Here is a 25,587-nt window from a genome sequence, read left to right on the forward strand (position 1 = left end):
TGCATCAACCCATGCAGTAATAACCCAAGCAAAGGACAGTGAAAGATCAGTAGAGATACATATAGGTAAGCCTAATAAAAACAGAAGAGTAAAGGCAACTTCATTCAGTTTACTGTGACTGTGAAATGCTCTAAAAACTTATTTTTGATAGCTACTTTATGTTGAAGCCAATGCAACGTTCAAATGCCCCATGTCAGTAAGCATTCTTTTAAAGTTATGAATCAAAGACTCCTCTAAAAGTGCCTTCTGTGGTTACAAAAAATGACTTAATGTACCATGTTATCACTGCAACTCATACAGTTAGACAATGAATATACAACAACTATAAACACAACAGGATATTATTTACACGGCACACCAACTAGTGATTCTGTCTGAATTCCGATGTTTTTTTAGGTCAGTGAAGGCAGCTAGCCGTGTGACGTTGTTTGTTTTGTTTTCCATGGCGGGCTGGATGAGGAAGTTACAGCCTTAAATTTGTCCGTAACTGTTAACTGTAATTTAACAGCCGTAATTGAATTATGTAAGTTCAAATGTTCGCCGAGTTGTTTAAAAATTGTAAAAGCAGCGCTAGAATATCCTATCCTTGCTAATATTAGCTAAGGAAGCAGTCCCTCTGAGTTAACAGTTACCTCTAAGTTTGACTGTCTTACCTTCAATAACAGAGCGATGGAGAGTTCACTGGTAAAAGACAACCCACTGCTTTTACCTCTCAACAAGGAGAAAACTGTTTATGACGGATTCATCACAGTCCAGGTGAGTAAATCTGCCAGCGGTGTTATCATTTTTCTTGCTTGTTTTCTCTGAACAACATTCACAATTTAGTCCGTTTAATGATCCCTTGCCATGGACACATTTACATGCTTGTTAGAATAGAACGTCAGACGTTCCACAAATGTTCTCCAACCGCTTGTAAATTCGGCATACGTGAAATGCATCGGACCTTTCGAAAAATGTTTGTTTTGTGAACTTTTGTTTTGAATTTGCACGCTCATAAACTGAAGACGCACCGCTATGTTCTATCCCGTTTGCAGCAGCGTTATTACAGCGATGGTTGAACTAAGTGCAGCTGTAAAAAGCAATATTAAATATAACAGTTGTTACTTTTTATGTAGAATTTAGGCTGAATTGAAAAGTTGATAATGCTGATTCAGGTGTCGTTCAAAGTTTTGTTGTTATCAATATGCATTTTTTATGCATTGTTACATTTCTCTGTGGAGTTCTGCAGGCCACGTGGTTATTTTATCATACAGTTTTAGAGGTTATTGAATAAATCAGCTGGCTGGCGTTTCACTTGTGACTTTTGCACTGGTCTTTAATATTGTTTTGTGCCTGTCATGATATGATTCTCACAGGAACAAGACTTTAGGGTGAGAATACTGCTACCACCGGATCACCAACTTAAACAGGCCAGGTATAAATGATCATCTCAAGTCTTATTAAAATATACCACACCTACTTAGGCATATCAATGTTGTCAGAAATCATGCACCTTTTACAAATTGATATGTCAAATTTCAAGCCAGTATATCACAAAGGAGAATCAGCCGCTGCATAATGTGCTTCATGTAATATCTTTTAATTATATATAATATTGTTCTTGCAGGCTTCACTGCTGTTGGCAGTTAAAACACCTGTTGCATGGGTATGAGCACATAGTGAAGCAGGTAAACTCTACATACAGCCCCAAACACATACATCACAGTTGCATTTTTCTTCAAATTGCATCATAATATTTTTTTGTTGTGTTGTGTCTGCCAGCTCTTATTGAAATGAGGTTGATTTCGCTGTGTTTTATATTTTTTGTCACGTCATTTTGGCTCCTTTGTGTTCCCTGCATCGTGCCTCGCCGTCGTTCTTGTACTCCCTGTCACCCATCAGGCTCGCCTCACTCAGAAGCAGAGAAAAATATTTTTCACTGTTTAATTAACATCGCCTGGAAAATGTCCCTATTTGTTATGCTGCCCCTCAGGGTTATTTGGATGAGATTGATATTTCACCCCGGGCTGCAAAGTTCATTATTTTCACAGCCTTTAAGCTATCATTAATTATTAAAGCTGGTGGCAGCCCCCATTAATCACAAACACTGTGTTTGATTTGAATGGCTGGCTAGAGGAAAAAAATAGACACTGTCACTTCATTATCCTCCCATTCAAGGATGTCTTTTCTCTCTTGTTTGACTCCTCACAGAGGCTGCAGCAGTCGGCTGATCTTGTCAGTTTCATTCTGGAGCTGAAGACCGTCTTGGTAAGGAGGAGAATGACACAGTGGTTGGCGCGGTCACTTTGACATTGTTGCCTTGTGAATAGAAAGTAAATGGGAACCTTCAGGCGCTATCAATAGCCTTGATTTTGAGGCACAGATGTACATGTATATTTTGTTAGATTAATGAAAAATGTATCAACCTATGTGCTTGCCACAAACAAGGTGTAAGACCCATTGGCCTTCATTCCGTTTTGCTGTATTTATGTAGTTTGCTTTTAGTAGAAAGATAATAGTGGAGTTGTGATATTTTGTGCGTAAACCTCTGGGATTCAAATAAGAAACATTTTCTCTGCTGTTGCAGGAAGTGGGCCTGAAGAGCCGCCCTGAGAGCAGCTCGATCCCGCCTCCACAGTATTACTCTCAGCTCATCTCTGAGATGGAGACCCTTGGGTGGGGCAAGTAAGTAGCCACTTTTACAATGCCTGTCCACTGTGGGAATATTTATTTATTTTTATTAAACATTTATTTAACCAGGTTGGTCAGACAGTGGTGAAAACACAAAGTTGCAGACGGAGAAACAAAAGGAGACAAAATACAATTCACAATCACTAAACTTTGCATTAAAAAACAACAATCCCTGTGAATTCTGCACCATCTTGCAATTCTGTCCAATTACTGTCTGTCTGAACTTAACCGCAAATTTGGATATCTAGAATAGGTAAAATCTCATTTTTTTTGTTATGTTTTCAAATGTTTAGGTTATTTCTCATTTAGTTGCTCGTTTCTTTCTTCCCATGTTTTTAAAAGAAATAATCCCATTTCCTCCAGTTTCAAAGTGTCTTTTATGGTGACGACACAACATTTCAAAACATGCAAAACAAACTATGACACACCACTTCAGAACACTGGACATAATAATTCTGATTATTATAGAAAAAGCACCTAAAAAAACTGCATCACATTTTTTTAAAAGCTGTCCTGAAATCAGTCATTTTCAGACTGCAACAATCACAAAAACCCTAGGGGGGGACAGGTTTTTTTCTGGTTTGTCGTGAGCCTTATGATAACAGCACCATCAACACTCCCACTCGCTCGCTGTAAATTCTCTGGACTATTACAGATTAGATACTGCAGATTAATTTTCTGTCCATGGATGAATTGTTAAATCGACATATTGTTTCATGTCACCTTCACATATCTGACGAAGTATTCATGCAGCTCCAGTTGTCACTCAGCTCTGTCTGATCACTGCTTCTACTAACTGCTCTGAAGTCACAGTTTTGGAAAGTGATGGTTTGGAAACCATGATGAACGTGATGTTCGTGGCTTTACTTCCATGCATACGTCCGTACATCCCATTCTCGTGAACGTGATATCTCAAGAACCCCTTGAGAGAATTTCTTCAGATTTGACACAAACATCTACTTGAACTCAACAATGACCTGATTAAATTTTGGAAGTTAAAAGTCAAGATTTCTGTGGCCTTGTCTGTCTCATTTATGTGAGCACGCTATCCGAAGAACATCTTGAGAGAATTTCCTCAACTTTGACACAATCTTTAACTTAGACGTCACAGTGAACTGATTAGAATTTGGTGATCAAAGGTCACTGTGACCTCACAAAGCATGTTTTTGGCCATAACTCAAGAATTATACACTAATTATGACAAAATCAGTGTATAAATTACGCAAATGTCAAACTGGATAAAATTATGAAGTGACGACATTTTATATGCAAAAGATCAAAGGTCAGCTTTACTGTGACATCATACTGTTTTGTAGAAACACTTTGCTTTCTATTACTCTGCATTTTATCTCAGAAACAGAAGCGGAGACATTTGGTCAGATACTGAATTGGTGATACTAATCTTGGTTGTCCACTTAGCTGATTTTAAAGATCCTCTGTCCTATTGAGGGGGTTAGATGTGTCTGAAGCAGCCATGTTTTCATGGATGTAAACTGTAAGTTTAGCTTGTTTGCAGAGGCATACAACCACAAGGCATTAATGCTAGTTTCTACTACATGCAGATTATAAATCCTTGACTATAAAAATAACTTATTGCAATTGAGGAGAAATAGAAACATTATCATGCTTTTTATCCAGAAAAACTGCTGCTCCCACATTTACTTGCATTTATTTATAGTAGGCATTTCCCGATACGATTTTAAACATCGGACTTGGGGCCTATCCAGGCGTTTTTTTTGATTGATCAGGATCAGGAATATTTAGCTTTTCATGCAAACTATCCTTTGTTTTATGTTAGATCTCACATAGGTGTTTTTACTTTCATGCACAGCAACACAGAGTCCACCCTTTTCAACTCTCCTCCACTCAGCTGTCTCTGTTTCCCCACTATTTAATTTCTTTGTGTGTGTAAGAGCAGCTGCTTGCTGCAAAACACCACACACTATAAACAAAAACGCAGTATGAGACTGTTTATTTACATTTTTTACCAAAGTAACAAGCACTCGTTTTGTTTCAGCTCAGTGTGAGTATCTCGTTTTGCCTTCAACTATAGCAGACAGTGTTTCTCCACCCTGCTCAGAGAAGAGAGGGGGAGACTAGCCTCACTCACTAAGCCGCTGCAAGTAACGAAATCAAGTTAATTAAGTTTTAAGTGTGCTCCGGGCAGCTGTATTATTTAGAAAAATACAAGTATCGGATCAGCAGACACTCAATGTTAAATGACTCTGATCAGGGACAAAAAAAACACATGATCGGGACATCCCTAGTTTTGAAGCAAGTCTTGTCTTCTTCAATATTGTGGTGACGCTGATGTAAACTTTCATTTCTATGCTCCCATCCCCACTTACATGGTCCGAGGATAGTCTGAAAGTACTTTGCATACAGAGGTGCTCACTGATGAATCTTGCTTTAGGATGATCAAGATATGAACTCTGTTTTTTTGTTGGTTTTTTTTTGCTTTTTTTTGCCTTTATAAGACAGAAGCTACAGTACATAGGGACCTACTGTGCACCTCAGAGTTTGTGGGCCAAAAATAGGCAATTGTGAGCAACTCAGCAACCAAGGCAGTTTATTGTTCAAACTGTAAGTAGTTGATATAGGGTTTTGTGTTTTGTTTTTTTACTCTTTGTGTGTATTTTCCCCAGAGGTAAGATTAACATATTGTGGTGTTTATATATGGCTGGAAACCTCCTGTGCTTTTAAACAGCTATATGGAGCAGCCCTTGTTTTTGTCCCCCAGCCGTCTAAACTGATTGGAGAGCCTGCAACAACACAGCTCCACATTAACAAATGGCTCTTAATGACTTCCTTATTTTTAGTTATTGAGTTATAGTTAAATCCAGGTCACATTTAATAACTCCGAGCCCACGTGCGATGACAGGCCCAGCTAATACCGTCGTCTGCACTCGTCAGGAGAGAAGGAGGGGAGGGTGGGGGGGGGAGGGTAGTGGTGGCTAGTAGGAAGATCTCTATTCTCCCCCAGCTCGGATTAAGCCTTGACTACTACACTCATTTTCCACTTTCCTATTAATGACCACGGCTACAATTATGATATTAGCAAAATGCAAATGGCTCTAATTGAAGACTCTCAGGTTTTAATAGGAGGAGGGGGGGTGAAGGTATGCTTTATGCTGGAAATGGGACCAACATCATTTTCAGTGTCGTGTTACGGTTAGGAGGCATTATACACAGTGGGCCTCAATCTCCAAAGCACTCGAGATTCGCTTAGCGTCTTAATTGGTATGGGCCGTGCTAATAGCCACCAGGGGTTTTCAGCTGTAATTCTGTCTGCTGATTGGGCCAGGTAAGTGAGTCTTTCTCTGTCTCTCTCTCTCCCCCAGTGTGTCTCCATTTCTGCATTTGAGAGTGTGGTCATCTTAATTGGCTGGAGATGGCATACCATGTGTTAATTAATGGAAAATGAGGTCAAGTAGGTCAGCCGCCATCACTTGGTGGCCCCAAAACGTGGCCCTGGAAGCTCCAGGGCTCATTACGGGCACAGCTGGCACTCCATGTTCACAGCCCTCTCGGTGTAAGTCTCTTCTTATCACGGTGTTATCACTCTGTCACACTGTGTTGCTGCTCTTCTGAGGCCAGTTATAGCAGCACTCTGACAGTGGGGCTTTGTTGGGGCCTACCAGACTCAGAGCTGAGGGATTAAACACTAACCTTGATTTTTTTTCTTTATTGTGTTACATTATTAGGCCAGCTAATAAATGACTCCTATAATCGCGGGATGTAAATGCAATCACAGATAGTATTGGGATTTATGCAGTTACGTCCAGTAAGTAATGAGAATGTCCTGGTTAGCACAGTAAGACTGCAAACCAAGCTAATTAATACATAGGTGTCTCTGTGCTTTAAAAGATTAGTGTGTTTCTGCACTTGATTTGCACATGCATTGTTTTTGTGCACGTGACTTACACCGTCCTCTATTCCCTGTACCATGTGCGCGCCATGGTTTTGCATGTAAATTTCTCATGCAACACACACAACAGTACATATGTGTTGATCTCATTGTTCATTAATCACTTTGTCAACACACACACACACAAAAATTGAGAGACATGCACACTAGCACAAATGTGCGTGTTGTGCGCTGTCTGGAAGCAGCTCACTTGGCTGTGGAGTTGCAAATGGGATGCTCTCATCAGTCTTCCCAGCAGGACGTCTGACTGTCACGCTGTTTCCATCATGGCCAAGTAGGGGCGGCAGCTCGTCCCTGCCATCCTAGGTGCGAGACCTCAGAGGAGAGGAGATGGAGATGTGTGTGTAAGGGCTGCACCGATGAGACTTTTGCTCAGCTGATAGGGTTTGTTAAAGTTGGTCGCTACTGAGGACTGAGCGGACTTGTCCTCTTATTGCAGAATGAAATAAGTGGTTCAGCTTACATTTTATCTTCTTATGAAACACCACAGAATTTTATGTCTCTTTTTGTCCTTTTTCCTCCTTTTCATTTTACTCATTTATTGTTTACAACTTATATATCCACTTAGAAATTGGCTGATATGCCAGCAATACTTGCTTATTTGTCCATATATCCACTGGTGATACCACACTTTTAAGGTTTTACTTGTGTACTCTGTTATGCATTGTTGAATTATTTTGGGATGATATGGCTTTAAAATAATGTCACAATATTTTTAGGCTATATCGCGATACACGATACATATCCCAATGTTTTCAATTCGACTCTAAACTGCTGTAAACTACTAAAATACAAAATTATTAAATGACCTGCAGTTACAGATATAGTAGCTACTGCCATAAAATATAGTTACATGAATTACTGTCATAATTAACTTGAATAAACCACTGTTATAATGTTAGATGAAGTAAAGTTTATAGTTAAATAAAGTACTGTCATAGTAAAGTTAACTAAAGTATTGTTATAATTAAATAAATGGAAGAGGAAACCATGGTGCTTTTAGTTTGAAGGACCCAGCTCAGTTCGGCCTTGTGTAGACGCCCGCTCAGCCATGAGGATGGACACAAAGCGTTGTCAGATGACGAAATAAACGATATAGCATAATATGAAACAATGGATGTTTTTTTTTTATCGTCAGATGATGTGTATTTCATCAAGATATAGTCAGTAGCTAAAAGAGCTGCAGTGACGACAGAACTGCCTTTCTGAAAAGTTCAGAGATTTTCAATTAGAATCACTTAGAGCAGTCAAGGACACAAGAAAAGATTTGGATCCAACAAGCAGATCTGTACTTGATTTGGATTGAATACAGAGATATCAAACCCCACTCAACACACACAGCAAATATATAGTCATGCTCAGGTAACGTGTCTCCTACAGGTAACACAGTGGGTGTTAAAACATTGATTTAATTCCAGGTGGCTTTAAAAAAGGTGTTATAATGCCCAATATCTGGATTTTTTTTTAAAACCTGCAAAATCATTGCACTGTGTTTTTGCCCATTAGACCTACCTAACAGTCTGCAGACACACAAAGGAACACGCAGTGATTTACTCAGATGTCACTGCAGAAATAAAAAGAAGCAGATTTTTCCTTTCGAGAGAACCGGCAGACTTTTTATTCATGTGTTCTACAAATCGCCGGCAATTTATTTCAATGATTCAACCCGTTATTTATTGATTTGTTCATTTGGATGCTTGTCACTTCCTTCACTTGCATAGGTCTATTAAGCGGTCATGCTTGACGGATTTGTGTATTTATTGTTGTTAGCAGTAATGGGTATTTTACGGGGCTGCACTCTTTGTAAATGTGTACCTGAGGATATGAAGTAACCCACGTTGATTCAAGAAGTTCTGAGCTGCAGTTAGATGATTTAGGCCTGATAGGCGACACTGATATCAGTATTGACATGTGTGTATGAGGAGATAGTGTGGGAGATCTCAATATGTAGATGATTTTAGAGATAAAGAGATGGTGAAATTGAGTAAGTGTAGGTGCGGAGACGAATCGGGTCAGCGTTCAAGAAAGGGACACAGCAGAATCGACATGATATTGTGTGTTTGTGTGTGTGTAGATGTTAGCGTGCGTATGACACTTGAGCACCGTTGCCCTTCGTCGTCATTTGACTGCAAATGTGATCGAGCCAGACACTTTTATGAATCGGACACATTGGAAACCGTCTCCCATCATTCCATCACTTCCCTAAGTGTGTGTGTGTCATCCCCAAGCACACTGCTCACATCACTCCACTCTAACACACTCCATAAATCCTCCGCAGATATACAGCCATGTCAGCCTCGGCACAGAGCGTCCATCGTAATGTACTGTAAATCTGGAGAGGGACTGTCCAAATCCTTTGTCTCAGATCGGTCTTTTGTCTACGGGTCTCAGTAGACTAGAGAAGGACTTGAGAGGGGGAGGAAGTGACTCCCTCGTTGTGTGCCCGAGCAGCAGTAAATCTGACAGCAGTGTTGGTGCAGATCAGTGTTTTTGTCCTCAGCCTCAATAGGTTATAATTAGCTCGGGAAGGAGAGGGTCTGATTTACAGGTTGACTCAAGCTTGAAAATGTGAACCCATCTTTAGGTCACAGCGAGACACATTATTTTATGAAAGCTTTAATCAGCTCCCTGTAACTGCTAAAGTTGTGTTAGTGTTGCATTTTTACTCCGAAATTGCAGAGTGACGTTGGGCTGAGGTCTGTTCCTGTCAGCAGCCAGTTGTGTCCTGTCAAATTGTCTTTAAGCAACTCGAAATCCAGACTTCACCCAACCTGGGCAAAATGACTAAAACATGAATCTTTGTATTTGATTTTAGATTTGATATCTTTCAAATCAAAACAAGACATGGTTAAAAAATTAGCACAAAAAAAGTTTAAAAATAAAAATTATGGGGTGTCTGATGGCTCAGTGGATAGAGTGGCGCACCATGTACAGAGGCTGTATCCTCGCTGCAGTGGCCGTGGGTTCAAATCCGGCCCCGGCCCTTTGCTGCATGTCTCCCCCTCTCTCTCTCCCCCTTTCACACTCTCACTGTCCTGTCAGTTAAAGACAATAAAAGCCCAAAAAAAGAATCTTATTATTATTATTAAAATATTATTATTGTTATTATTATTATAGTTTTCTTAGATTTTTTACCTAGTTTTGAAAAAATATTTTCTGATAACCCTCTACCCTTTTAAAAACAAATATTTAGGTTAAATTTCTTGCAATTTGTGGAACATGTCTTACCAAATTGGTCATTTCATTTCTCCCAATGTTTTAAGAGAATAGAAATAAGAGAGATTAAACACTGCCTCTGGATAGGACCGTTTGCATTTTCACGTTGGTCACCAGAGTTCTCCTTCATACTTGGCACATGGGAGAAGTTTCAGTTTGTTGCAGTCTGCAACCTCACCACTAGATGTCAGTAAATCCTATACAATTCTACAATTCTACAATTTCATTTAGCAGACGCTTTTATCCAAAGCGACGTACAAGTGACGATACAGTAGACCTTTAAAACCCAGAACATTGACATTATTTCAGGTTAAGCAGCTCTTGGAGGGGAAGGTAACCACGAACTATTCAGAAGTCGGGGACTGTTGGAGAATATTTATTAATTTATTAGACATTTGTGTTATTTTTGAATTGGCACATAAAGGGTGTTTATTTGAGCAAATCTCTATGTGCATTATAGTTATTATTATTTGCATGCACCCATGTGGATTCATGTGAAATAGCAGTCTTATTGTATTGCATAACAAAAGGTGCAGTCACTCCAGTTGCCGCTTATCGGTCAGGTGATGTGCTGACTGAAGAGCCGTCAGATTAGTTATTACTGTGCAATTAACAGAGTGTGCATACAGCCAGTATGTTTGCATACAGTTTTATGAAAAAGCATCAAATCCAGGGTGTTCTGTGGTGACTCAGGATGAAAATAATGCTCCCAGCATCAGTATGATTAGTTTTGCTATATCCCTCCATTAGAGCATTAAAAAGGCACTCACTGTAGAAGAATGCTAATTAGAATTTGGGGAAGAAAAGCCCCTAGTTATGTGCTCCCTGTTTGTGGAGCAGTAGCCTGATGTAATGTCACCAGGTTGGTACGGGGAGTGATAAATCTAAAGGCAGAAGTTGATGTCTTAATATTGCTCTCTGCAGCTGCGAGTAATGATGGATGATGGCTGCTGTCAGTTTACAGTGTCGTGTACCCTTCTCTGTGAATGGATGTTGATTTACTGTGTATGTATCTCCAGGCTGCTCTTCATAGACACAGAGTTCCGAACGCTGAGGCTGAAGGCAGAGGACTCCTCTGGAAGGCAGCACACCCTCACTATTAAACTCAAGACTACGGTAAGACACACACACACACACACACACACTCACACACACACCCGCACACACAGAAACACACACAGTTTACTGTAAGGACTGGATAATTTTCACACTGCAAATTATTCATCATCAAATGGAATACTCTACAGCTTGATGTTGACCTACAGCCAATCCAAATCCAAACAGGCCGACTTCACCAAACGCATATGGGATGTTCAATTTGCTGATAGCAAATCAGTGATTTACATCTGCGCCCCTAAATCTAGGTCAAACTGGAGAGGGTGTGGAGAGACATGATAACCCGCTGTGACTGAGATGTAGCACAGATAAAACATCTCCACATAGACCTCAGCGTGATGGAAAACCTTCCTCTGCGCATAGAGAAAACCAATACACCCACACTCAATCTGCATAGCCGCTGTCTCTGCTCGCTGCTGACGAGAGAACTACAAAAAAAACCCTTTACTACTGTAGGTAAAAGTAAATGTAGGCTGGGGAAATAACTGTAATACAGAGCGGCTGAAATGTTTGCATGTCACAGATCTCCAAATTATCAGATACAAGGTGACAAAGTGTGTTTAATGATATTTTGTGCCATAATGATTTTGGTTGATTTTAGTATCCAACTGTAGACTGGACTTTGTAGTAGTCAGAGTATACTGAAGTAGATTTCTGTATTCTCAAGTCTGACAATGGAGTGTGAATTCAATTATTTAGACATAAAAGTGCTCCTCATGTTGCTGGTAACGCCTCCTAATAGGCTCAAGGATATCACGAGTCTTCAGGACCCATTATAAGAACCACTACTGTCCTAAGACTTTTAGTTCAAATTTCACGACAGTTAGACATAATTGCCTCGTGTTAACCTTAAAGGATAATTTCAGTTTATTACAGCTTGGTTTCAATTTTCACAGCACTAGCCATCACTTCTTTCAGTTAGGACAATATTGTACTTATCAAAGTTATAGCTGGGACAGTGACACCCAAGGAATGAGTCTTAAAACCAAGAACTGAGTTACCATTTTAGCACCTATGGTTCCCTCGTCTCAAAGTCGTTGGGTTGAAAGTCTAAATTAATCTTTTATTCACCAAGTTACATGTAAAAAAAAGAGTCTCTCTCTGCATGCTGCCTGCCAGCTGTTCACAGTCCTGTAACTTCTCCCTCCACCACTAAATGTTGTAGTGTGTTTGAGCTTAAATGCCTGTTCCACCAGTGGAGACCGGAGACTGAGCTCTAATGGTGCGTGCTGTGCACTACATACAATGAGTTTTATTGAAAGAGGAGTGCTTGTACGGTAATGGGAAACATACCTGGTAAACATACCTCAGGATTACTAAATATCTTGGTATACCATAAAAGTGAGCGCAATGTTATTTTAAGTGATAAATTGACATCCAAAATTACAAACAAGCGAACAAAAAAAGACTCAGTGTATATTCAACCAAAATATTTTATAAGAATAATTATGTATATTTTTGTTTGTGTAAGGCTGACTCAAGTAACAAAAAACTTTAGAAGACGGCATTTTGCACGTTTCCCCGTGACTGGAAACTAAAGATGTTATGATTGGAAGATGTATGAACATTTGCAGTGCAAGGAACTGTAATAAAAGTAAACATTTTAAAAACTAATACTTCAAAAAAGTACACTTTTACTTTGATAGGTAAAGGTACACATCTCTATGTCTCTGAAACTCTTTTCTTAAAGTCTTTGGGGAGGGGAGCTTCTCGTAGCTGGCAGGAGTGTAAGTATCTCACAGTGGGACTGCGTATTCCAGGCCCAGTGAGGTGGTGCTTACCTAAGCCCAGATGACATCCACTGGGGACAAGGGAGGGTGCTGGGACCCCACTCTGTGTCCACCTGCCCACCTGGCCCTCCTCACCCCTCTGGCAACGGGTAAAAAATAGCTCGGAGTCCTTCCTGCGTTCCAGCTGCTTCCACCAGATCCAGCGCCAGGTCATCCCTCACCGGGCACAGCCAGGGAGGAGGCAGCACTGGCATGGACACATAGAGGCTTGGATGGCAGGGGAGTGAGGGAGGAGGAGCACAGGGAAAGGACAGAAAGTAGCTTGATGTTGAAGGTGAATGGGAAGAGGAAATCTGGTTCGTATTTACTGACCAAAGCTTCTCATTAAGGACTTAAAGAGGTTATGGCAACAAATAAAAAAAAAAACAGATCTAAAGCCAAGGTTTACTATACATTTCTACATAATAACATTCTTCAAATAATAAGCACATAAGCACATATAGAGGTCAGATTTAAAAAAAAAAAAAAAAAAAAAAAAAAAAGGGGGGTGGGAATTTCCTGCATGAAAGATCAGATCTGGTTTTTTTTTTTTTCTTTTTTTTTTTTTTTTTTTTTAATTTTCTACATAACTGTCTTATCTTGTGCACCCACAGCACCCGGCAGGGGCTCCTGAATGCTCAGCTGACCTGCCTGTCCCTCTGGCCATAACCTGGACACCACAGGTATGTACACATGCACAACTAAAGTATCTACCAAACTAATTTTCTAACTGTTTAGAATTTTCATTAAAATTTACAATTCTGAATAAAAGCCTCATTTTTTTTTTGTTTTAGTAATCACACAACCTGTCCTTAACTTTCCTTTGTGTTCTGTACATTTCATGTCAGTACATAACAATGCTAAATTCAGTCATTATCACATATTGCATTTGTCAAGTGTCATGATACCAGAAATGCAGTAGCTGATGCCAATATCAATGAAATTCTACGATTCTTAATACGCAGTTTGATACCACAGTTAAAAAAAAAAACAATAATTTACAAACAATAATTCTGTGTATTTTTAAACATAAACTCATTCAATTAAATTAAATTTTTATTAATAATCCTTGATGAGCCCCCTAAAACTCAAAGTACTAGCTTGTGGGGGTTCATGAGATTTTGTGTAAGAGGAAAGATGAATAAATATACAGTAAAACCTACAGTATGTCTAAACAGTGACTAGCGACAAATCTAAAAACTTACTCCGACCATCAGGAAAAAAAGAGAGAAATATATTGTGATTCTTTACCATGCATACTGCCCCGATTAATTGCAGTTAATGCCTGTTTTGTCAGTAGTGGAGGGTCCTGTGCCATGCATTAGGATAAGAGGAGATGCAATTGTACTGAGATTCTATTGTTAAAGTTAAGCTTTCACTCTCTGGTGTGGAAGTGCAAGAAAATGGTGAACTCTAGTGCAACAACCATAGCTCTCATGGTATTCAAATATTTTTCTGAGGATTTTTCTTTTTTTATCTAATTCAGCAAAGTTTTATTGCTTCTATTAATGCGTGATGATGTCACCAACATGCAAATAAGCATATGATGTCATCGAGTGACTTTTGGAGCCAGTTCTAGCTTCTTTAATTGGAAACGAGCTGACAACACGGCCTACTTTAATCATGGTGAGCCGCCACAAATAATGAATGTGTGGAGATTCCTGCGAGTGCACAGTTTCAACCAAAGTTGAACATTTTTTAACTCTCGGCAACCAGAAACAAAAAAAAAAACAACAAAAATGCAGCACTCAGCGTCAGTTCACACTGCTGGTATTTATAGCAGAGTGTAACTATGAGCTTCCATTGCAAAGACATTTACAAAAAGCGCTGTCCTCAGAAAAAAATGACTTATTTTTGATGAATTGAGAAGGTGTTGTCGCGGCAGCTGCACGTGTTGCTTTCTTCCATGTTTTGATGTTCTTCTGAGCTGGTAGACGTTTTTTCCTCTTTCTTTGGCTTTTAACAGCAGACTAGAACAGTTGCAGGTGTGCTTGCTGCCTTGTCAGGTCGATTGCGTCCTCAGTATATACAGTAGTGGAGAAAAGTATTGACAAAGATTTGTTTCTGAAGTATTGGCTCTAGTCACATCCCTAGTGACAGGTCATAGTCAATAAACATCTACACATTTCTATCTGTTTTGTCAAGAAAAGACTTTATACCAAGTCTGTCATCACTTATTCGCCAAATATATTTGATACTTTTGCTCAGCCTCAGAGCCTTAATGTGGAGATGGCTGATGTTCCAAGGTAATGTTTTGTAATGTGATGTTTTGAGGCTCAAACTGTGATTAATCATACACTTGACTCATCGTGTGCTACCTATTGCATAATTTGACAAAACACTTCTCCACCTGCCGTATTAAGACGTTTTCTTTCAGCCCCTCAAATTGAGTCCACTATAATTGGCTTAAAAGTGTTTTGATGTAAAACCAGCTGTGGGCTCTTTGTATCTCTTTGCTTCCTCGTTATTGTTGTTTGCCGTCTTGCTTCTTTCACTCTGCCTCTGCTTTTCATCTCTGTCACTGCCTCTGAGTCCGTGTGTCGCTAACTCACTAGCGTGATCACACACAAACACACACACACACAGATGCTCTGTTTTTTTTCACAGTCCAACCAACAGTCGCCTTGTCCATCATAAGAAGTACTGCTGAGCATTGCACTGGACCGTTCTTAGTGTTTCAAATATATTACGGAAGGGTGCTGTCAGTGTGTGTGTGTGTGTGTGCGTTTCTGTGTCTGTGCTGAGTGACAGTGTAGGCAAAAACCAGAGAAAGGAGAGAACAGTGAGAAAGAGAATTTGAGCAGAGAGATGCTAATGTACGGGTATATCTGTGTGTGTGTGTGTGTGTGTGTGTGTGTGTGTGTGTGTGTGTGTGTGTGTGTCTGTGTGCGTGTGCGTGTGCGTGTGCGTTTGTGTGTGTGTGTTTACATGTGTGTATGTGCCTGCATCTGTGCCAAGTGTGTTTTTTGTCTGATGTGTGTGTGATGGGGTTTGTGTGTGTGTGTGTGTGTGTGTGTGTGTGTGTGTGTGGCGGGGGGAAGGGCCTGTCTGTCGGCAGTCCTGACATGTTCATTTGAATGAGTAATTATTGCCTGCTCTGTTGCAGGGCCAAGACATGCCACTCTGTGCATTTGTGTGGAACTAGAATGGGATGAGAAATAAACCTGTGTGCGTGTGTGTTTGTGTGTGTGTAGTTTGTGTCCTCTGTGCTAGCAGACTATAAAAAGGTGATTTTTAACAACCAAAAACTGCATGAATTAAGAAATGAAGGAGGTTTCAGTTTGAATAAATAGGTGAGTGTGGACAATGTTAAAAGCATATCACAGCTTGATTTAAAGTCCTGCCTGTTTGTGTAAGCTGTGTTGCATCTAAGCACCCTATATACATGTACAGGCCACTTTATTAGATACACCTTAGTAGTACAGGGTAGGACCCTCTTTTGCCTTCAGCTGCCTTAACTCTTGGTGGCATAAATTCAACAAGGTGCAGGACACATTCATCAGAGATTTTGGTCCATTTTAACATTATAGAAGTTTCTGCAGATTAGGTTTTCATGAATCTTCAAATTTAAATTGCAAATATAAAATAGCCTAATCAGGTTCAGGTTCAGGTACAGGTTCCGTTATTTGTATGCGTAGGTAAATTTGGTTTGCAGTATAGGGTAAAAGGCATCCATTCGACACAGTTTTCAGACACCACAGACAACTTATAGAATAAAAGCATGACAAAGAGATAAAAAGATACAAGATAAAACATAAAATACATGCCTAATGGAAACACATCAATTTAAAAAGAGTTTTCCGCTCACATGAGGTGGTATTTCAGGCAACTCAAAAAAGCCATATTTTGCAAAACTGCAATGGAGACACTTTTTTTTCACTTTTCTAGGTCACATGATGCTATGGCTATGTGCTTGTCAGTAGGAACTGGCTCCCTCATGATGCACCAAGAGCTACAAGAGCTGTTATTGCATCACATAACTGTTCAAAATTTAAGGGAATCATCTGAAAGTTTTGAATCCACAGTTCCTCTGTGAAATCGTGGACTATCACCTCCCAGAAATCCCTCATATGTGGCCTTATTCGTATAAGGGGCTCGCCTTTCCATTATCGCTCGCATAACACACCCACGTCTCCTTGGATTGGAAATAATGACGGCTAGTGTGGTGGCTGCAATAGAAATAAAGCTGCTAATGTTTTGAACATCCACCACCAGGCTTCTTGGAATGCTGTTGCAAGAGGAGAAGTCAACATTTAGAAAATATCACTTACAGTTGTGCAAATCTGTAGTAAAAACCCGCCTACAGAAAATATACTGTTAATATTGATCATGTTCATCTCAGCAGCTGTTTGTTCTCTGACCTGTGATTTGTTTATCAAGATTAACAGGAACAAACCTTTCTACAATGTCATGATGCATTCACTGACATACTGTTAAAACCTCATTAATGATCACTTAAATATTCTATATTGCAACTAAAATAATGTTGACATATTTGCAGTAGATTTTATGTGTAAGACAACCATTTGTGTTATTGTGAAATGCCAGATTTGTCTTGTGATTGAAAAACTGTGTGTAAGTAGTAGTAATTTTTTTTTCTTTTACAAGATGAATGAAGCTTTCTTAATTCCTTTCTAAAGTTTAAAGGCATCCGTGTAAAGAGGAGTGAAATTTTTGCAGCTCGCCTGCTTTTAAGAGCTAAATTGAGGTCATTGAGAGATAGCATAAATAGATAAAGAGGACTGATTGAGATGGCCAAGGAGCAAATCTCAGCTCAGATTTAGCGTCTTTCAAACTTTCTCCCGGCCTTCCGCTCTCACTCATGTTCTCCTCACAGATACAGCAAGAATTCAATTACCAGCTCTTCTTCCTTTTCTTTTTTTTTTTTTCTCTGTCTGAACTGGGCTTAGCGTAGTTATCCTGAGCTGTAACCGTAATCATGCCACTGGCATTAATTGGGCTGTAATTGCCGAGGCTCTCAGCACCTGGACGATGCTTAATTGTGTGCACTGTGCTGGCACAATGACCCATAATTTTTGGTTCATTTTTTCCCCTAATTTTTTCCCTCTCATTCCATCTGTATTGGTCTCCGACACCTCTATCAGACTCCCTTTCTCCTCTGTGTGTGTGTGTGTGTGTGTGTGTGTGTGTGTGTGTGCAAGAACATGTGTGTGCACCTTAAGTTTTTATAGTTTTTACCAACTGGTCAGTTTTTATCTGCACTTTAAGTTCACTTTGGTTGCCAATTAAAAAACAAAAATGTACAGCTTCTCAGTGTGTTTTTTTAATGTAATGGTTAACTAATAATGCAATGAAATGATTCTTTGCCTCCTCCTTTAGTCACTCCTCACATTTACTGTTTACACAGTGAGAGGCGTTTTTTTATGTCTTGCAGTTAAACAGCAAATAGTTCAGTCCATAAAACCATGCAAAAATCGACATCAGTTTGCCGCAAATACTGCAGAAATTTTCCAGCTACTTGTTTTGTCTAGGGATGGGGATTGAGCATATAGAGGCTGCTGTCGAGTCCCGTGGGTCCTATAACGTAATATTACATACGAGTCGAGCCACATCATTTAAATCCAATCACTGGTCTGCTAGCATTGATTTTTGGAAACTGGTGTAGTAATATTTTTTGCAGTTTGGACAAAGTTTTGTTCGGTAACAGTGAAAAAGCTCCACCGCTGTTGGAGTACCTCTTGATTCTGCAATATTTTAAGTGACCTCTGTGCTTGTTGTGGTCCCGTTTGATAGAGCACTCTGGACCAGCTCTACAGCCAGTTCCTGTTGGTTTTGGAGTCCCTGACTGAGTTCTGGGACGTCCTGGACGAGATTGACACTAAGACCTGGATCCTGGAGCCGGAAAAACCCAGCCGGTCTGACACCATGAGGCGGATCGCTATCGGTACTGTATCAACGATGATCTCAGCATAGTCAAAGATGAGTCAGACAGTTGATGAATTCATCTCAGTATCATGTGCTGCACAGACTGAAACTGATGATGCGTTTGGCATATATATGCTTAAATATCACATACAGAAACACTAATCAGTCGGTATGACAAAAAATAAATCGCACATCCCTCTCTGTGTGTGCAGGAAGCAACGTGTCCATCAAAGTGGAGCTGGATCCCAGACACCCTAAGATGCTGCCAGAGTGCTGCCTGCTGGGAGCCGAGCACGGTGGGTAGGACCCCAGAGACATGGCAGCACATGAAAGTGTGTTTTCAGGCAGTGCAAGAGCACAAGAAGTGTATCTGCATTATTACACACCCAAATCTGACACAGTGTATTACAGCATGTGAAATCCTCTCCTCATTAAGATGCAGTTATCAGGGGCCCACGAGCTTCATGAATACAGTGTTGTGCAGGTGACATGCTGAGGGGACAGCCGCCAAAGTCCCCAAAGAAACATAAACTGACAACTATAAGCAAGTGAACGCTAACACCACAACATGGTTCATCCGCCTCCTCGTGAAGTAGCTGACATAGGGCACCCATGAGGTCTCAAAAGATCTTAAAAAGCCTTGAATTTAACCCTTTGAAAGGATAGGCATCATGTTTCTTGTGTTGCGCTCGGACACCTTTCACAAGCATTTAATTGAAAAAGAAGTAAGACACAGAGAATATTATCGGATAATAAAAAAATTATAGGACAAAAAATACTGAAAATGGTATTTATAATATATATATTTTTTAATTATGTTGTGGATAAAAAAAAAAATCTATTTTTTTAGTGCTACTTTAGGGGTCAGGTTATTTCCTTGTTTGCTTTTTTTATTTTTCATTTCTCTTACAAATATTCAGATAAATTTTAGGTAATTTCTTGGTGATATTTTGGTAATTTCTTGTAAAAATTACTCACTGCCCTCTTCTTATGTTCTTGAAAGGAATCAGGTTAATTTTCTCAGGTTTCAAAGAGTAAATAAACTCAAATTTAAGGTCTTAAAAATTCTGGAATTTACCAACAAAGTCTTACATTTTGTTTACAAAGGTCTTAAGTTTTTTACTTGTCCTCTCATGGTGATGTTGCTTGTTACGCGTCCCGCTGAGTTTTGGATGTTATATCAGACTGTCCGTGATGGTTGGTGTTTTCACTCAGGTGCTTTGCACACATCTGACACCTGTCCGCCCGCCGTTACCTCGGCTTTCTGCTCTGTGGGCCGCCTCGGTGGCGGCATTGGCAGCTCACCAATGAGTTCCCAACCAAACAAGATGATCTTATATCTTTAGATACATATAATGTATCTAAATACATGTATATGTAGGAAATGATCACACACATCCCTGTTATCCTCTGCTGCAGTGTCCTCTGTGACAGCAGGTATCCATTCAGGGAACGCACTGTGCTTTTTCCCCTGATTATGCTACATTTTATTGATATATTTGTGCCACTGATCAATACTGCATTCATTCATCTCCATGATGACCCGTGATATTTTAAGTCCAGAGCTCTCCTGCCCTGTGTTGTGAAAAGTTTACCAACGCTGGTTGCCTTTTCCCACCAGAAATATCATATATAAATGACAAGATCCCTGTTTTCCTCATAGTCTCATTAGGTGAAAGAAAAACATAAACGCTCTTCTCAGACAGAAAGAAAATTTATGTCAGAAAATGTTGAACTATTTAAACAGCAGTGTTAAAATCCTGGCTCCTGGTTTGAACAGAAAGGGAGAGTCCACAGCAGTGTGGAGTGTCGCTGTGGTGTGTGCATGGTTGAAAGTGGTGTGTGTGTGAACTGAAATACAGCAAAACAAAACCAGTGTGTCAACCATGTGCTGTCAGCTGCTCAGCCATAACAGAGAGCAGACTGCGGCGGCCATTTTATAGTGTGAGACCACACCCTTGGGTGTGGTCAGGCTGCACATGTGGCCCCACCTCTCTTTATTTAAATCTTTATGGATTTCACACAAAATCAGTTTTCTAATTAGGCTTACTTGATATGTTGATGCTCAACTCCAGATGCGACATTTGTATGTTTGGTACATAGACTGTATATAAAGACACATCTATAGAGCAGAGCTCCAAAAACTTAAAACACTCGCATTTTACAGCAAGAATGGATCGCTGCACTTTCTGATCCTAATGCACTTCATGCTTTGTCTGTTACTTTCTCTTGAGTCAGCTTTGGTTTGAATAGGAGCTTTGTGTTTAAAAGGCGCCATGTGAGGCCGTTGAGAAGGATTCTTAAATGCGACAAACACACAGCTTTTCCTTTCAACTTTATAAGATAAGGTTACAGTCACACACTTGACAAAGCCATTGTGTGTTAAATATTTCTGTTATTTATTGTTATATGTGAGGCCACTGAGAGGAGTTTGGACTCTATTTTTCATTTAATATTATTAAAGTACAGACACGGGCCAAACAAAGCTACATAAATGACATCTGAATGTGAGTATTGATAATACGTTTCATAAAATTCAATTACTTAGTGAATAATTTTTTCTGGAGCTAAAAGTCGACACTGATTTTGCTTTACATCCTCGAGACATTTGACAGTATGGCCTTGAAGTTGGCGTTAAATTTCATTCTAGGTGGTATTTAAAAGGTCTTTCAAAGTCTTACATTTAACTTTGAGAACCAAGCTTGGTGACGTGCGGTGGTGAGACTACTTTTGGATCACGCAACACACCTAATATGACAGCAAATTTCTCATTCAAAAACATTTATTTCAAGCCAGCACATGACACATTACAATGATGATGATTTAAATAAAAATGTCCTGAAATTCCATTTTATTAACACTATAAATTAGGTTTAATTTCATGGATGGAGACTAAGACTGTGCTGTATTTACATCTGGAAGCACACATACACACAAAAAAGTAAAATAAACAAGCCGACCATCTGTTCTTGTCTCAGGGACGCTGTCCTTTGCCGCCTTAGCTTTGATTAATTTTCAATGCTACATTCCTTTTATTAGGAATAGGAATGTAAATTAGAAAATGTATGAAGATATAAATGTATGTGTGTGTATATACAGCTCTTACAAGGTTAGGGCAGCATCTATGTGGTCTGAGAGGCGAAGCCAGCAAGTACTTCATACAAAGCTTCAGAATGGAAATGATGCCCTCACTATCAGACAGCTCATGATTGGTAAACAGAGCAAATCAACATGCCATAGCAACACATCTCCAGGAAATAAAGCAGTTCTATTGACATGAATTTAGATCAGAAGTGTTGGCTTTTGATGCGTAGGTGTGATTAAGCACGGAGTAGCATTAGACAGGATTGGATTAACTCTCAAATTGCACAAATTGAAATTGCACATATAAATATGCCTAATGGAAACACGTAAAATTAAAAAAAAAACCTGCCATCATATCACTTTTTTGGCTTTTGTAGGTCACATGATGGTAAGACTATGTGCTTGTCAGTAGGAATTGGCTCCCTCATGATGCAGCAGGAGCTACAAGAGCTGTTATTGCATCACATAACTGTTCAAAAGTTGAGCGGATCATTTGGAGGTTTTGAATCCACGATTCCTCTGTGAAATCATGGACTATCACCTCCCAGGAAATCCCTCATACGTGGCCGCTCACACATATAAGGGGTTTGCTTTCTATTATTGCTCACATAACACACCTACATAGCCTTTGATTAGAAATAATCATAGCTAGTGTGGTGGCTGCAATAGAAATAAAGCTGCTAATGTGTTGAACATCCATCACCATGCTTCGTGGAACGTTATCACCAGAGGAAAAGTCGTAGAACATCACTTAGTGGAAATGATGTCATCTCATAAATGTGTCTTATCGACATTTCGAAAATATGGCTTAAGTTTTTGCGCAAACATCTGTCATGGAAACCTGCCCACAGTAAATATACTGTTAATTTCTTTCAATTTCATTTAATCTCGCAATCAACATTTTGGCTTCATGCACCATTTGGAAGCTAATGAACTGGGCCCCGCTGCCTATGCTGTATCCAGTTCTCTTAATACATCCATGGGTGGAGACTGGAGTTTGTTCACCATGTTTATACAGTAGCGTGTCCCGTCACTGAAATGAGCAGCGCCTCAAGCTTTCTCCCACCTGTTGCAGGTGGCTCCCAGTGCAGAGCATCAAAGAATCAGTAGAGACTGGAGGGTGGGCAGTGGGAACTATGGTTCTACGTGTTAATGCAGCTTGCTAGCTGTATGTCAGCAAGGCCAACAGAAAATGAAATAAATGGCAATAAATTTACACCACAAAACATTAAAATTTCACCACCACTAAATGGACTGTGCTTTGAAATGCAGCTCTAAAGCTCACTGAGGCAATGGAGCGCCGGACTAAAAGCAAAGACCTCTTGTATTTTACGTTACATTGTTTTTTATTTATTTTTTTCTTAAAAATTCACAGGTTAACCCTTTGATACCTGAGCAAATTGGCTTGATTTCTTTTAAAATCCTGAAAAGCGTAACAAGAAATGACCCAAAAATTAGCAACATATTGGTAAAAGTTTCACGAAAATCACAATAATCTGCAAAAATACAAAAATAAAAATAGAAAAATAGAAATTACATGAAAAAAGTGAAGAAATTAATAAAAATAAATAAATATAAATATGATCAATAAATATTTATATAGCCTAATTTTAAATGTATGTTTTCTTTATATTGTCTCTAATCATTTGATATTTTTTAAACATAAAGTCATTTATGGTCATCACGTTTTACTTTTTTTTTGCATTTTTTTTGCATCCTTACTTTTATTGTTTCTTTGATTAATCTTGCCATGGAAATGATGTCAATTTTTTTTTTTTTTGTTAAATGCCCATAATATTTTCCAGAGCACAAAGTGACATCTTTAAACTCCTTGTCTTATCCAACTAAATCCCCCCAAAGTTTTCCATTCATATGGGCAAAGATAAAAGAGAGCAGCCACAAATGGGGACATTTGGGAAACCAGACCATGCACACATCTGTAATGTTTTCTTAGATTAGGTAAATGGTTAATTAAAATTTTTAGACCAATCAATGAATTGATTAATGCTGTAACAGTAATGGTAATGCCTGTGTCCTAAGCCTCATTATAAGGCCCGTATCACTGCAATCACAAGCGTGTTTCCACATCTGCCAGCTGAGGATCAACCCAGGCAATAAATGTCAAATTCAGCCGCTGCTCTCCATTATTCAGATCAGGTCAGTGAGAAGTCATCCGGTGCAAACAAAAAGAGGAGTAACGCTGCTTCTTCACTGATCTCCGTGTCTCCACTGCTTGTGTTTGTTGTTGTCTGTTGTCATGTCAGAAGACTTGCTTCCTGAACGCCAAGTTTTCATTCTCACCACACCGACGCTGGAGCCAGCCGGCGAGCTTCAGCTTCAGCTTTCTATTTAAGTCCCCGTCAATTGTCGGCCATTGTTTCTGTAAACCCAAGGTCATGCAACTCCTAGCCTGTTGCCTAGCAATGCAACTCAAAAGATATTAAACACATACACACTTCAGCCACCAAGATGGGAGGCAGGCGGCGACCCTCAAATACGAGGGGTCGCGCAGAAATATTGCTTTTTGCATGTAGGAATAACAAATAGTGAAAGTGATGAGCGCTGCACGGAGACAAAGCTCCCCCGTGGAACAGAGGAAGCAGTGATGGTTCATATCTGACAGCAGTGACGCCGCCGTCTGTGGTGAACGGGGCCGTTGTCAAATAAGAGACGGCGTTTGAGGATATGCAGAGTATGTTTTGTCTAATAATAATGTCTCTGCAGGTGCTTGGAATCAAACTGAAGGCTTTTTATTAGCAGCACAGTTTACACTCAACACCAAATCATTACCTTTGTTGTGTCGTTACAGTGGTGACTCCGCTGAGGAATAAGCTCAACGCCAACATGCACCTCTGGTAAGGCTCTCTGCATCATCACCATTTGACTTGTGTCTGGACTGTGAGATAATGCAATATAATCATTTATTGAATCAAGCAATCAGTTTTCCAGTTATTGATAATATTTTCTGTTGTGTAAATCAGTGGGTTCCAACTGGTCCTGCCGCGGGGTCCAGATTTCCGTTTAGTCATTAGTTCAAGGTCCACAAAATGTAAACAACATGTTTGCTTAGAACACAAAGGAATAAAATATAATCTAAGAATAAACTGAAAGAGCACTTCAAAATCAACCAATTGAAACCTGAAGCGACATAACTTTCATGGTGCTGCTTTCAGATGCCTTTCACAAGTATTTAAACTTCAAACCATGAGCACATTGGCATGTTTATTTTAAAAACATATGTAAAAGTAGAACTGAACAATTTTGTAATAAAGGTTTCATAAGTTGCAAGAAATTAGTAAATTTAGAAAATTATTTGTTTTTTAAGTTGGGAAAAAGAAAAGAGCTGTGGAAAAACTGTAGTTATGATTATCACAATTGCATATTTAAAATGATGTTACAAATTTATCTAAATTTTTAAGAACTTTATCGTGGTAATTTTTAACCTTTTTTAATTTTTTAAATTTATTTATGCAAATTTCAGGATATTTTCTTGCACTTTTTTAAAAATAATTTTTTGCTAATTTTTAGGTCATTTCTTCATTCCTTGCTCATTGCCTTCTATCCATGTTTTTGAAACAAATCAAGTCAATTTGCTCAGGTTTCAAAGGGTTAAAGCTAATTCAAAATAAAACATATTTTTTACAAACTTGGCATGTTTACAAGTCTCTTGTGGTTCATTCAGAATGGACCTGTGACCCATTTTTGGACCACGGCCTCCAGTAGGGACAACCCTGTGCAAGAATATAAATGCTCAAAATGGCATAGGCCTCTTGCATAAGCTATTGTGTTGGCCCATGCATGGACTTTACGCACAACTACAAACCCCAATTCCAATGAAGTTGGGATGTTGTGTAAAATGTAAATAAAAACAGAATACAATGATTTGTGAATCCTTTTCAACCTGTATTCAGTTGAATA

At 39.3% G+C, this 25,587-nt stretch overlaps 1 protein-coding gene across 1 annotated transcript in view; it reads left to right on the forward strand.

The window, feature by feature from the left end:
- Positions 1-461: 461 nt before the first annotated feature.
- The window catches only part of fancl (FA complementation group L), a 31,688-nt gene continuing 6,562 nt past the window's right edge, over positions 462-25,587 (forward strand). The window contains exons 1-10 of the mRNA XM_042502430.1: positions 462-756; positions 1,356-1,414; positions 1,607-1,667; positions 2,191-2,247; positions 2,567-2,664; positions 10,834-10,930; positions 13,314-13,382; positions 18,454-18,604; positions 18,798-18,881; positions 24,479-24,524. Of these exons, the coding sequence (XP_042358364.1) occupies positions 670-756; positions 1,356-1,414; positions 1,607-1,667; positions 2,191-2,247; positions 2,567-2,664; positions 10,834-10,930; positions 13,314-13,382; positions 18,454-18,604; positions 18,798-18,881; positions 24,479-24,524 (809 nt within the window). The 5' untranslated portion in view covers positions 462-669. The remainder of the gene's footprint in view (positions 757-1,355; positions 1,415-1,606; positions 1,668-2,190; positions 2,248-2,566; positions 2,665-10,833; positions 10,931-13,313; positions 13,383-18,453; positions 18,605-18,797; positions 18,882-24,478; positions 24,525-25,587) is intronic.

The sequence above is a fragment of the Plectropomus leopardus genome, chromosome 15 (genome assembly GCF_008729295.1).
Source record: "Plectropomus leopardus isolate mb chromosome 15, YSFRI_Pleo_2.0, whole genome shotgun sequence".
NCBI lineage: Eukaryota > Metazoa > Chordata > Actinopteri > Perciformes > Serranidae > Plectropomus > Plectropomus leopardus.